The sequence below is a fragment of the Fukomys damarensis genome, unplaced genomic scaffold (assembly GCF_012274545.1).
Source record: "Fukomys damarensis isolate Sample0158 unplaced genomic scaffold, DMR_v1.0_HiC HiC_scaffold_37, whole genome shotgun sequence".
Classification (NCBI taxonomy): Eukaryota; Metazoa; Chordata; class Mammalia; order Rodentia; family Bathyergidae; genus Fukomys; species Fukomys damarensis.
The window spans coordinates 29418052-29430549 of record NW_022900949.1 but is presented as its reverse complement, the minus strand read 5'-3'; the positions used below and the strand labels follow the sequence as shown (position 1 = coordinate 29430549).

Below are 12498 nucleotides of genomic sequence, written 5' to 3'. Positions count from 1 at the left end.
CTTCTGAACAGTCTGATTTCTTTTTCTCAGGACTCTTTCTTTCCCTCACTCCCCCCTCCCTCCCTCCCTTCCTTCTTTTCACAGTACTGGGGATTAAACCCAGACCATTTGCACTGAGCTACGTTGCCAGCCCTTTTTTTTTTTTTTTTTTTTTTTTTTTTTTAAAAAGTCTTTTTTTGAGACAAAGTCTTACTAAGTTGCTAAAACTCTAAGGCTGCGCTTGAGCTTGGGATCCTCCCGCCAAGAGAACTTGGGATCTCCTGCCAGCCCTCCTGGCCGGGCTACCAGATTGCTGGGATTGCCTGTATGTGCCACCGTGTTTGCGTGCGTGCGTGTGTGTGTGTGTGTGTGTGTTTAAATAATCACAGTGGCTAAAACAGACCAGTGTTATTTTGAGCATGACCTAGGTCAGTGATGGCAAACATTTTAGAGACCGAGAGCCCAAACTGCAACTCAAAACCCACTTATTTACCACAAAGTGCCTCACTGCAGTTAAAGCTGAATCTTAATGTTTTGGTTTAGCAAAAACAACTGTTATCCAGTGCTCAGCTGCTAGGGTGACTTGGCTTGTGTGCCAACAGCGAGGGTCTGGGAGCCCCTGTGGTATGGGTGCCACAAGTTCTCTACCACTGCCCTAGGTCATTCCACCAGGGCCACCCGGCGCCCCGAAATGGAATGGCTTCATGTGGGCTGCTTAGATGCAGCTATCCCAGTACAGAATGGGGGATGGAGGGAGAGGAGTTTAGGTCATTCTGTGCCTGAGCAGCAGGCACATTGTATTGGTAGGTTACTTGTGACTTAAAGTGGCAAAGCCATTGAGTGGCACTTTGGGATGTCCAATTTCCAGTCAGAGTGTATCATAATTACTTTTCCTCAGAAGGGGGATTCTGGGGAGGACACACCCCTCACCCCAGCCCCAGACCTCACAGTTCATGGTGAAACCATCCTCAGGAGACCTTGTGCCTGGGTGACCTTGGGCACCTTTCTTTCTGTGTCCTGATTTTTCCTGATGAGGGGTTGGGTGAAAAGAATAAGTCAGACTGCACTTTGGTGTTGCTGGGACTCAAGTGGGCCCCTTGGGTCCCACCTCAGTGATGACCTGAGCATCTGGGCTTCTCTAGTTTATTACTGATGCTTCTATAAAACTTTCATTCAAAACAGGGATTTCTGAGGCTAAAACATTTAGAAAGCTCAGGAAAAATGAGCCTCCTTGCCCTTCAGGGCCCTGTGAGTCTGTATCAGTTTAGAAACTGGGTCTTGATACCTGCATAGTCATTATTGGGGGATCACAGGGTCACTGGTAAGTGTCCCCCTATGGCTTTGCAGGGAACATGACCTGTGGGGTGGAGTTGGCAAGTAGCCTCGGCTGTTGTTCCTCAGTTCTATTTCAAGTTACAAGTGACTGGTGACTGAGGGCCCTGTTGGGGAGGGGCTGCAGACTCACCCAACAGGCAGTCGAAACTCATGTTTCAAGCATTGGCAAAACACTTTTTAATTTGCAGAAGCATCAAATATTTCACCGCGGCAAAAGATGTTGGTTGAATGTCTTCCTATTTCTTTCCATTTCTAACTTGCTCTCTATTATGAATTAGATGCATATTTGATAGGTGAGACTTCATCTCAGTGCCTGAGATCGCTGACGCCTCACTGTGGAGTCCGGCTCATAGATGTTTTACCAGCAGGGCACTTTTCTCGTAGCCTTTAGCTTCAGCTGCATGAACCCCTGCCTAACCTGGGCAAATTCTTAAAATATTTGCCCATCAGCAGCCTCTCAGCAAGGAATGTTCTACACTGCCATGATGTCAAAAGGGCCCCAAGGAGAAGGGCTCTGGCCAAACTGAGCCTGTCACTCACAGCCCGTTGCTGAGTGGGAGATAAGAAAGGCAAAAGCACAGAGAGGACCCAGCCCTCCAAGCTCCCCACACGGCCTCAGTGGTCAGTGTAGGTTGGAGCTGCAGGGTGAGACTGTTAGCTACGGAGGACAATGGTCTTGCAGACGCTACCTAAGTGAAAGCCACGGATCTGTGGCTCTTCTGTTTCCTTGCCCTATCCCTTCTCAAGCCTGAGTCACCATGTCAGGAGCCTCCAAGGAGAGTCTGGGCTCCCGGGGTCTGCCGGTGTTGGGCAAGGCCTGTCTCACCGCCATGGACAACAAGCTTAATGTGCTGAATGAGAAGGTGGACAAACTCTTGCATTTCCAGGAAGATGTCGCAGAGAAACTGCACTGTGTGTGCCTGGGCATGGGCCACCTGGAGCAAGGCCTGCAGCGGCTGGAGGCCTCCCAAGGGCTGGACCTAGCGGGAGCTGACTGTGCTTCTCCAGCTGACGCTCAGGCTGAGGTCCTGGAGCTGGTGAGAGCTGTGAAGCAGGATGGTGCCCAGCACAGTGCCAGGCTTGAATCCCTCTTCAGGATGGTGGTGGCTGTGGACAGGGCCATCGCTCTCGTGGGCACTGCTTTCCAGAACTCCAAGTTGGTGGATTTCATCATGCAAGGGAGGAAAGGCAGCCTGGCTGATGGCCCTGAGGAGGTTGGTTCTGTTTTCCCTGCCCTGTCTACAGGGGAGGCTCAGGGCCTGGGGTGGGGACTGGAGGTTCTAGCCAGGTAGTCTTAGGAGAGCTGGAGGTGTGCTTTCCCCTTGCTGTGCTCCTTTATGTCCTGCTGAAGGAGAAAGAGAGATTGAACCTTGGAGCTCACAGGTGGATTTCCAGACGGCCCACTGACTGGTGCACTCCCAGGGAAAGGAACTGCCGTGTGTCCACCAGGACTGTGGGGCCTCGGGCAGCTCCAGGCAGCCAAGATGGAGGGAACAATGGTGGTTAAGCTTCTTTAACACCTCTGGGGCTTCTCTTCCCCTCAGAGATCCTGCCGGCCCTTTCACACCTGGGCTGGAGAACGACAGGTGGGGAATGGTCAGTTTCCCCTGACAGAGCCCAGAGCAGAAACACAACCCGCCTTCCTGTCCCCAGCCTTGTGCTTTGTCCTGCAGTGGGCGGAGTGAGCAGCTGCCTGTGGGGAGATGAGTGTTGACAGTGACCCCTGGGGGGCAACAGAGGCAGGAGCCAGAGCCCGAGGGTGGAGGGTGGCATTTCTGGCAGTGGCTGTTCCCAAAGGTTGTGTAATCAAACCTACTGGGAGGGGAAAGATGAGGGTGAAGTGTGTAGCAGAAACACCCTGTTTGGGGACAGCTGAGGGTCAGCCCCTTAGCAACCATGTGAGAGCTCTGCAGTCACTGACCAGCCTCTGGCAGGGGATGAGCTGGGGTCTTAAGGGGTTCAGTTTGCGCTGACTGTGTCACCTACTGAGGCTGTCACAGGAAGATGGGAGGGGCCTCTCCGGCCCAGCAGCCCAGAGCTCACCTGCATAGCCCTCAGTCTCCCCCTCCCTCCCTGCCCTGCAGCAGCCCCTACCCGACCTGTCTGCCAGGCTGGGAGACGTGACTTCTGCAGTGGCTCCCGCTACTGATAACCAACCTTAGCTTCAATAAAGAAAATCCATCATGAATCCAATTCATGGCTTTAAGAAGAAAATCAAATTAATATGCAGAAGAAAAAAAAATACTCATGATGCAGAATGCCATGGGTTCAGTTTCCTCAAACAAAACAAAACCTGGGAAAAACACTCACATAGAATGAAATTCCTTTTCCACCCTCTGTCCCTAGGACAACGTCCCTTATGCCCACAAGCAATTATAGGTACCAGATTTTTCTGAATTCTTTCAGATTTAGACTATGCATCTACAAGCACTTTGCTATAAACATTACCCTCAGTATTTTGTTTTGGTTTTACCCAAATATTACTCACCATGTGCTTACCTTGATTTTTTTTTGGGGGGTGTGGGGGGTTTGAGACAGGGTCTCACTATGTAGTTGAGACTCACCTGGAGCTCACTATGTAGCCCAGGTTGGTCTCAAACTCACAGTGATCCTCCTGCCTCAGCCTCCTGAGTGCTGGGATTACAGGCGTGCACCACCATGCCCAATGCTTGATTTAAAAAAAAAATTATTTACTGTATTTTGGGCATGGCTACATATTTATACTTAGAAAAGTTCCTGTTCTTAGTTCTTAAAGTTACAGAGTACAACATCCTGGGTAATGTGTCTTAAATTGCTAGCCAGTCACATATCACTGTTTATACTGTTTCTCACCTTTAGCGTCTATAAATAATGATGCAGTGAATATCTAGATATATGTCTTTGAACACAGTATGAGTTTATCTATATGATACACACCTAGGAGGGGAAATACTAACCAAAGGGTCAACTTGTATTGATTAAAGCCAAATGCAAACTTATTCCAACCTAGCCTTCTAACCATAACATATGGGAATGCTTACCGCCTCCTCTGCGGCTAATAAAGCATTTTATCCAATTTTTAAAATTCTTTTCCTGACTGGTAAGTGTAAAACAAGATCGTATTGTGCATGTATTTTAATATGAAAAACTTCAAACATTTATAAAAACAGATTAGTACACTCATTACTTGTTACCCACGGGAGATTAGATCCCATTTGATACCAAAATCCACTTATGTTCAAGTCTCTCAGATGAAATGTCATAGTATTTGCATATTATTTATGCACCGCCTCTTATATACTTCCCCATCCAGAAATCGTCTCTTGATTACTTATACTGGCCAATGCCATGTCATTGCTATATAAATAGCTGTTGTACTACATACTTCCAACTAATGAGAAGAAAAGGTCTGTATATGTTCAGTACAGGTGCAGCCTTCCCCCCGTAAGTGTTACATCTGAAGTTGATTGCATTCAGATACAGCGCCCACGGGTACAGAAGGCCCAGTGTGTAGCGAATTCTGTGAACTATCTCTCAGGTGAAGACTCTGTTCATGTCATCCGTTCCCCACCCATTTTGCCCTAGCTAGATTATTTTGAGGTAAATCTAAGACATTTGGATTACGTCTTTCATAAACATTTCTGAATTTATTTTCCTTTTTTTGGTACCAGGGATTGAACTTGGGTCCTTGTGCTTGTGACTGGAACCACTGAGCTAAATCCCCGGCCCACATTTCAGAGTTTCTATCTAAAAGATAAGGGCTCTTTTTAAAAAGCTAAGCACACATTATTATTATATCTAAACAGTAAAAGTTGATAATTTCTATTACCAAAGTTGCTATTCACATATCTTATGCTCTATACCATTTTTATAGTTTATTTGAATCAAATCAAAACAAGGCAGTTGGTTATATATGTCTCTTGAAAGCAAACTCTTGTTTTGTAGTTAATTTTATTTGTTTGTATTTTTCATACTAGGGATTGAACTCGGGTCCTTGCGCTTGCGAGGCAGGCACCAGAACCACTGAGCTAAATCCCCGGCCCACTAACTCTTCTTCTCAATTCATAAAAAATTTTTAAAGCTTTTTGCTAAGGAAATGTTCAAACATAACCAAAACAAGTAGAATGATATATCTATAGTTTTAATTTATTTCTTTTATGTAATTTATGTTTCTTTTGTTTAAAGATGGAACATCATTCATAGGTTTAAAACATTGTATTTTTGTTCATGTCCTTCTTTTCTTTTTTTTCTGCCTTGTTCTTATAGATTTATAAGAGCTCTTTATATATTAGCAAGGTTAGCTGTCGTGCTGCAAATATTTTGGCATTTCTGGATGGGGGAAGTCACACAACTGCTTCCTCTCTTGCTACGTTTCTTGTCTGCATTGCTCCACTCGGCCCTTCTTGGGTCACTCCCTGCTCCTTGGGTTTCATACACATATAGATAACTATCTACAAGTGTGAGTCCATTCTCGGAACTGGGTGTCAGCTCCTCATTGGCCTACTGTGATACAAGATCACAGGCTGGTCTCGAAGGAAGTGGTCAGAGGACAGACAGTGAACTAAGACCCAAGCACAGCTATTTAACACATTGTCAGTACTGAAAACTGAGTTACGGAGGCAATCTAGAGACCGTCTTTGGGTCTTCTAAGAGAACAGGGGCACTGTGGGATTGAGTTAAATCCTAGGCCTGGCTGTTAAATTTGAAAATTATGGCAGGACTTTGTAAAGGTCATGTTTGGTTCTTTTGAGATGGCCCAGCAGTACTTTGGTTGCAACAATGAATTAGATTATTTCTAGAATCCAGGGGTTCTCTCAGAAATTCAGGTTCAAGCCAGAGGTGGGCTAGAATCATGATCAAGCTGTTCAGAACCGTCAACCCCCAGGAGTGGTGTTCAAGGCCTCTTCTACTTCTGCACACACGGATGAGGTAGTTGAGTCCTGAAAGTCGAGTCCTGAAAACAGAGGCCTGACTCTGTATATGTGTGTGTGTGTGTGTGTGTGTGCACATGTGCCTGTGTGTGTGTGTGTGTGTCTCTGTGTCTGTGTCTGTGTTTAGGCTTGTGTGCACTGAAGCAGAGGGAGGGAGAGCTCAGTTTGAGTGCAATAAGGTCTGCCCAAGGACAGTCCCTTCTACTGGTCGGGTGAGATAGGAGGAGGTCTGTGAAAATGCCTGCTGTTCTCCCCAGCTGTGGAGTGTCAGGACGGAAGAATAAACGACAGCTCTTTGCTCAGCAGAGGGTCTGAGGCACATCTACGGCATCGTTAACAATCATAGCAGCAGCAGGTAGCATTTTTATGGAGTGCCTACCACATGCCAGGTGCTGGGCTGAGTGTTCTCCATATGTTGTGTCCTTACCATTCAAAGGGCAAAACTCAATGTCCTGGAACCCTGAAGAGGTGAGCATGACTAATAGGACTGCAGGAAATTGGAAACTGAAGCTTAGGAAAAGCAGCAGACCCAACCCTCAACCCGTGAAGCAAGGAGACACTGGGCAACAGTGACGTCTATGGCAACTCAGCAACTGCCCTAGCTGATTTTTGCTATCTGAGCATAGATAGTTGCCAGATCTTTTTTTTTTGCTGTTGTTGTTGTTTGTTGGTTGGTTGGTTGGCTTGTTGGTTTGGGGTTTTTTGTGTGTTTTTTTCAGTAAGGGGAATTGAACTCAGGACCTTATGTTTGCAAGGCCAGCACAGTGCCACTGAGCTAAATCCCTGGCCTGCTGTTGCCAGATCTATTGGTTTTTTAAAGAGAAGTAAGGAAGCTAGAATTTTTTTCTAATTATTTTTATTCAAGCATAAGAATAAAATAATATTAAGTATGATTTATATACAATAAACTGCAAACACACACAAACTATGTACATTTGAAGCATACAGTTCAACGAATGTGTACACCCAACTAACTACCACCACGATCAAAATATAGAACAGGTGGGCTGGGGATCCAGCTCAGTAGTAGAGCACTTGTCTAGCATGCACAAGGCCCTGGGTTTCACCCCAACACTGAGGAGAAAAATACACACACACACACACACACACACACACACAAATTCTATCTATCCTGAAAGGATCCTAAAAGTTTAATCTAAATATACAGATATTAAATGTTGAAAACTAACATTTTTTAAATGCTACACAAGCCTGAGCTGTTCAAGAACAGGACTCGCAGTTAAGAACCACTGTAGCCAAGGCAGGAGAAAAGCCCTTATGGTAGGGAGTGCTGGGTGAGTGGAGCTTCTGCTGTGACCTGGCCTGGGAGTCAGAAGTCGAATTAGAACCAGTCAGAACCTTGAAGCCTCTAAAAGCTCTGGAGCCCAGCAAGAGGTAAGAGGGTGTAGGATATTTGCTTGAGAGCTCCCTGTGGGCTATTTCAGGCCTGAAAGCCCAGGTATGCTTGCCCAGGCTCAGATTTAAGGAAAAGCTGCTGAAAGGTCCCCTGGGCCGTACCTGCCACCTTTACACAGTGGATGCATTTGACACTGCTGTCATTTGGCTTCAGGCAGGACAAAATCATCAGCTCTGTTGAGCAGTTCATAGATCCCAGTGTGCAGATGTGAACATGAGGTACGGAGAGCTTACGGAGTTAGACCAAGTGGTGAGGCTAAGCAAGGTGAGATGGAGTGTTTGTGTTCTTGGCCTCACAGCGTCCTGGAAAAGGGTGACCTTGGGGTCTGCCACGAGGCTGCCAGGCAGCCTTGAGTCCTCAGTGTAATACCCTTTCCCTGCTAAGCAGAAGTCAGAACCCCTGTTTGGGGCTGGGCCCGCAGATCACCAGCAATAAATAGAAGGACTGGAAAGGACTTGAGTTCTGGATTTGAAACTGGGCTCTTCTTTTAAGTTTTATAACCTTGGGGAGGCCTTGGTGACTTTGCCTCTAAATGATAATATTTAGATAGTTTTTATCTTCTAATAGTACTGTGACGAGATGCCTAATAACCGAAATACCTTTATCTTAAGCACATGGTAGGTGGTCCACAAAGGTTTGTGACCTGAATGATGTTGGTGATGATTGTTTTTATGGTTATTATTTTAGAACAAAGAGCCAGCGGAGGAGAAGGGGGCAAAACCAAAGCACACGCTGAGCACCAGGGGTGCGCAAGCTGCCCTCAGGGAGCCTTGGGAAGGTGAGTGGGCTCATTCGCTGTTTCCCATATAAAAATACAATAGTGTGACCAGTGGAAAACTGTTGAACCTGCTTTTTCCTTTTTTGGCTGTTCTTTTTGTCTTTATAGATACACAATTGTAGATGTGCCTAGTGTTTTGAAGGTGCTTGGAGCTGGGCATTGTGGTGCGTGCCTGTTACCGATGATGCTGACATGGGAAGCTTGCTTGAGCTTAGGAATTCAGCCTGAGTGACGTAGTGAAACCCAGTTTAAACAAATAAAAGGAACACTGCCAGGTGTGGTGGCACACACGTGTAATCCCACTACCATGAGTTTGAGGTCAGCCTGAGATGCTGTCTCTAAAAAAAAAAAAAAAATGAAATCACTTGTAATAGCACCTTTCAATGTTGGCCATGCCACCAACTTGTTAATAGTCTTGATTTTATTTCATTTTGCTTTACTTCCTGTGTAGAAAAAAGTGCAGCTTACTGCTAGCATTCATTTAATTTTACATAAATACATTGAGGCTGAAGCAAGTCCAACTGATTTTTAATGTGAAAATAAAATATAAAAACTTTTTTTTTAGCTGAGCATGGTGATGCACGCTTGTAATCCCAGCACTTGGGACACTGAGTCAGGAAGATGTCTGCAAGTTTGAGGTCAGCCTGGGCTACACAATGAGTTCAAGGCCAGCCTGGACTGCATAGTGAGACCCCATCTCAAAGCAGCAACAACAGAAACGCCAGAAACCTTGTCTTGGAGTCATTGCATAACAGAACTTGTCTCTAATCTTAATGTAACAGAACTATATATATATATACATATATGCTGGTATGGTGGCACATGCTTATAATCCTAACACTTGGGAGGCAGAGGCAGGAGGGTTGTCACAAGTTCAAGGCCAGCCTGAACTATGCAGCAAGACCCTGCCCCAGGTTTTATGATTATATAATATATGATTCGAAAGGGATAGAGTAGACCTGTATCATTGTACTCCAGGAGTTAGAGCCACAAGCACCCCTAGTGAATATTTTTTTAGTACATGTTTGTTTGCAATACGTGCAGTTTACTATCATTGGGGGGTACATGTGCATAATAGAATTTGTTTCTTTCTATAATCCCTTCCTCTTACCCACATCTTCTCTCCAACCTCCTTTTGTGTGTGGGGGGGGTATGGGGAATCAAACTCAGGACCTTGTGCTTGCGAGGCAAGCGCGGTACCACTGAGCTACATGCCCAGCTCTCTCCAACCTCCTTTAATTCCCCTTTTCCCCTGGCAGAGAAATAAATGGGTTACATTGTTTGTAGATTGCCTTTTAACAGTTTCATTTTCAGCCCGGTGTGGTTGTAAACACCTATAATCCCAGCATTAGGGAAGCTGAGCTGCTGAATCACGTTGCATTGAAGCTAGCCTGGGCTACACAGTGAGTTCAAGGCCAGCCTGAATTATGCAGTGAGACACTGTTTCAAAAAACAAAACAAAACAACAACAACACATAAATACAGTTTCTGTCTTCTTTTTAAATTTTCTGTCATATTTACATGTTTCCAGCAGCAAATGGCAGAGGAATGAGACCACCCAAGCAGGTATTTCTTTTTTGTTTTTGTTTTTGATTTTTTGTTTTTTGGGACAGGGTCTCACTTATGTATGAGACTGACCTGGAGCTCACCGTGTAGCCCAGGCTGGTCTCGAGCTCACAGCGATCCTCCTGCCTCAGCCTCCCGAGTGCTGGGATTACAGGGTTGTGCCACCACGCCCGGCCTGAGCAGGCTAGTAGAAGGCAACAAGGCACAAGCTTTATTCACTTGGGTGTAGGCAACTGAGGGCAACAAAGCTGTCAGTGGCAAACAAAGAAAAGGCAGAGAGTTTAATAGGGGGTTGGGAAGATATCTATCACTGTAGGGGTTGGAGCAAATATTTGTAGTTTGGGTCAAAGCAGATGTATGGGTGTTATCAGGTAACTCAGGCGGGGAAGATTGTGCTGTACTTTGTGGTCTTATCTTTTCTCCATAACGTCCCATTCTGTGTTCCTTCTGCCCAGAAATGTTAGTTTGTATCTGGTTTTTAGCCATCTTGAGGAGTATTGTGTTTTACTGAGGATTGTGATTTTGGGTTTTTGTTTTTGTTTCGGGAATTGAATTTGGGACTTTGAGCTTTTTGAGGCAGACAGTGGCACCACTGAGCTAAATCCCCGGCCCTGGGCTGCGGTTGTTTTATCTGCTAAAAACTATTGTTTGGAGAAATACATTATCTGTTTTCAAAATAGTGCTTGAAAACGCAGGGAGTACAGATACTATGTAACAAACCAAACTCCAGTCATGAGACACTACATATACATCACATGAAAAAATAATCTGATATCCAGGTAATGATAATTAGAATTAAAAAGTTCCAAGTTTCCAGCTTGGTAAAACAAGTGCAGTTACACTGAACAGTTAATAAACCAATCTTTCCCAATGTATAAACGAATTGACGAAACTAAATTTGTGCCTGGAAAATTCAACTGAACACAGAGCTATTTTCACCTGATTTATTGCTGTGGTGGAAGGGTTAGGTGACTGCACAGGGCAAAAATGTGAGAAACAGAAATAGTACATACTGGCATCCGAACATCTCAATTACTGCATAGCTTAAAAGGAAAAAGACTACACCTCAACTTTAGAAAGTTAATCTAGGACAGGGAGAGAGTGATACTGCTTAACATGAAAAAAAGTACAGGTGTGGTAGAGAGGCGCATGGTCGGGAGTGTGCAGAGACAGAGCCAGGCTAGCTGGGGAGGCTGTGAAGTTGTTCTGTGCACATTAAGACAGTTTTCATCTGTCTGCATCAGTTGTCTCCTGTGGTTCCTAAACACGGATGTTCTGCTGCTTTATTAGGAGAGATTTTTTTTGGTGGGGGGTACCGGGGATTGAACTTGGGTCCTTGCACTTACAAGGCAGCAGCACAACCACTGAGCTAAATCCCCAGCCCAGGAGAGATTTTTTTAAAAAAGAAAAGTATTCCTAATCTGTGGCAGAATAAGACAAAACCATAAAAAGCCAACTACATGTCAAGAATTTTCTAGAAATTATTTTTATAAGACTCAGATAAAATCTAATGAATTATTAAGGCATTTAAAATAAAAATTGCTTTAAAATTTGTTAAGAAAATGCTTTGTTTGCCCACATTTAAAATTGGAGATCAGCTTTCTTGTGAATTATAAATAAAACTTCTCACATATAATGATCAGATGGCTTTCATAGAACAGCAACATACTTCACAGGCATTATATTAAGTGAAGTTTTACTAAAACATTAGCCATGAGGCCAGGCATGGTGGCGCACGCCTGTAATCCCAGCACTCGGGAGGCTGAGGCAGGAGGATCACTGTGAGTTGAGGTCAGCCTGAGCTACATAGTGAGTTCCAGGTCAGTCTCAACTACGTAGTGAGACCCTGTCTCAAAAAAACCAAAAAAAAAAAAAATAAATAAAATTAGCCATGAGATCTGAATTTGCTTTGTGCTATGTGGCCATAAGATTGTTGACTTCACATCATGGCTTAGAAAATAGTAGTACCCTAGGTTTTGTTGTTTTTTTTTTTTTTTTGACAAAACAACACACAAGTATACCTTGCATACATAGTAAACAGAAGAGGATGGGGGCAGAAAGCTTTTTTTTTTAATGAAATGATTGAAGACAAGAATATGGAGCTCTGTAAGATGAGAGAAAATGTCTCGTTGCTGATTATACACTGTCTAAAATAATTCTATAGATAAAACCAGTGTGCTATTTCTTGATCACGTCCCATTGAAATCAAAGTTTAGAATTTAACAACATATTCATGAAACAGGCCGTGGCCAGATCGAGCCTGACAGTTCCAAAGTCACATTGACAAAGCAAGGTACGTTAGAAGAAATCTAGCATCCACCCTGGTTTCCTGTACCATCTTCTTCCCCATCTGAAAAGCTTTGTCTTCCCATGGAGCTCCAGTCTATTCAGAGCACATTGTACGCGGTTATATGCACGCGCGTGCGCATGCGCGCGCGCACACACACACACACACACACACACACACACACACACACACACAGACACACACGTTCTCCCTTCTTACGTAAACA

At 44.6% G+C, this 12498-nt stretch overlaps 1 protein-coding gene across 5 annotated transcripts in view; it reads left to right on the top strand.

The window, feature by feature from the left end:
- Mylk3 (myosin light chain kinase 3) overlaps nucleotides 1-12498 on the top strand; it is a 52313-nt gene that overhangs the window by 10991 nt on the left and 28824 nt on the right. For 3 of the 5 annotated variants that reach the window (XM_019206512.2, XM_019206511.2, XM_019206513.1), the window contains exons 1-2: nucleotides 1929-2528; nucleotides 8329-8419. In XM_019206512.2, the coding sequence (XP_019062057.1) occupies nucleotides 2073-2528; nucleotides 8329-8419 (547 nt within the window). In that variant the 5' untranslated portion in view covers nucleotides 1929-2072. Of the gene's footprint in view, nucleotides 1-1928; nucleotides 2529-8328; nucleotides 8420-12498 lie in introns of those variants that run through there. The other 2 variants (XM_019206514.2, XM_033759343.1) reach the window with 1 other exon arrangement.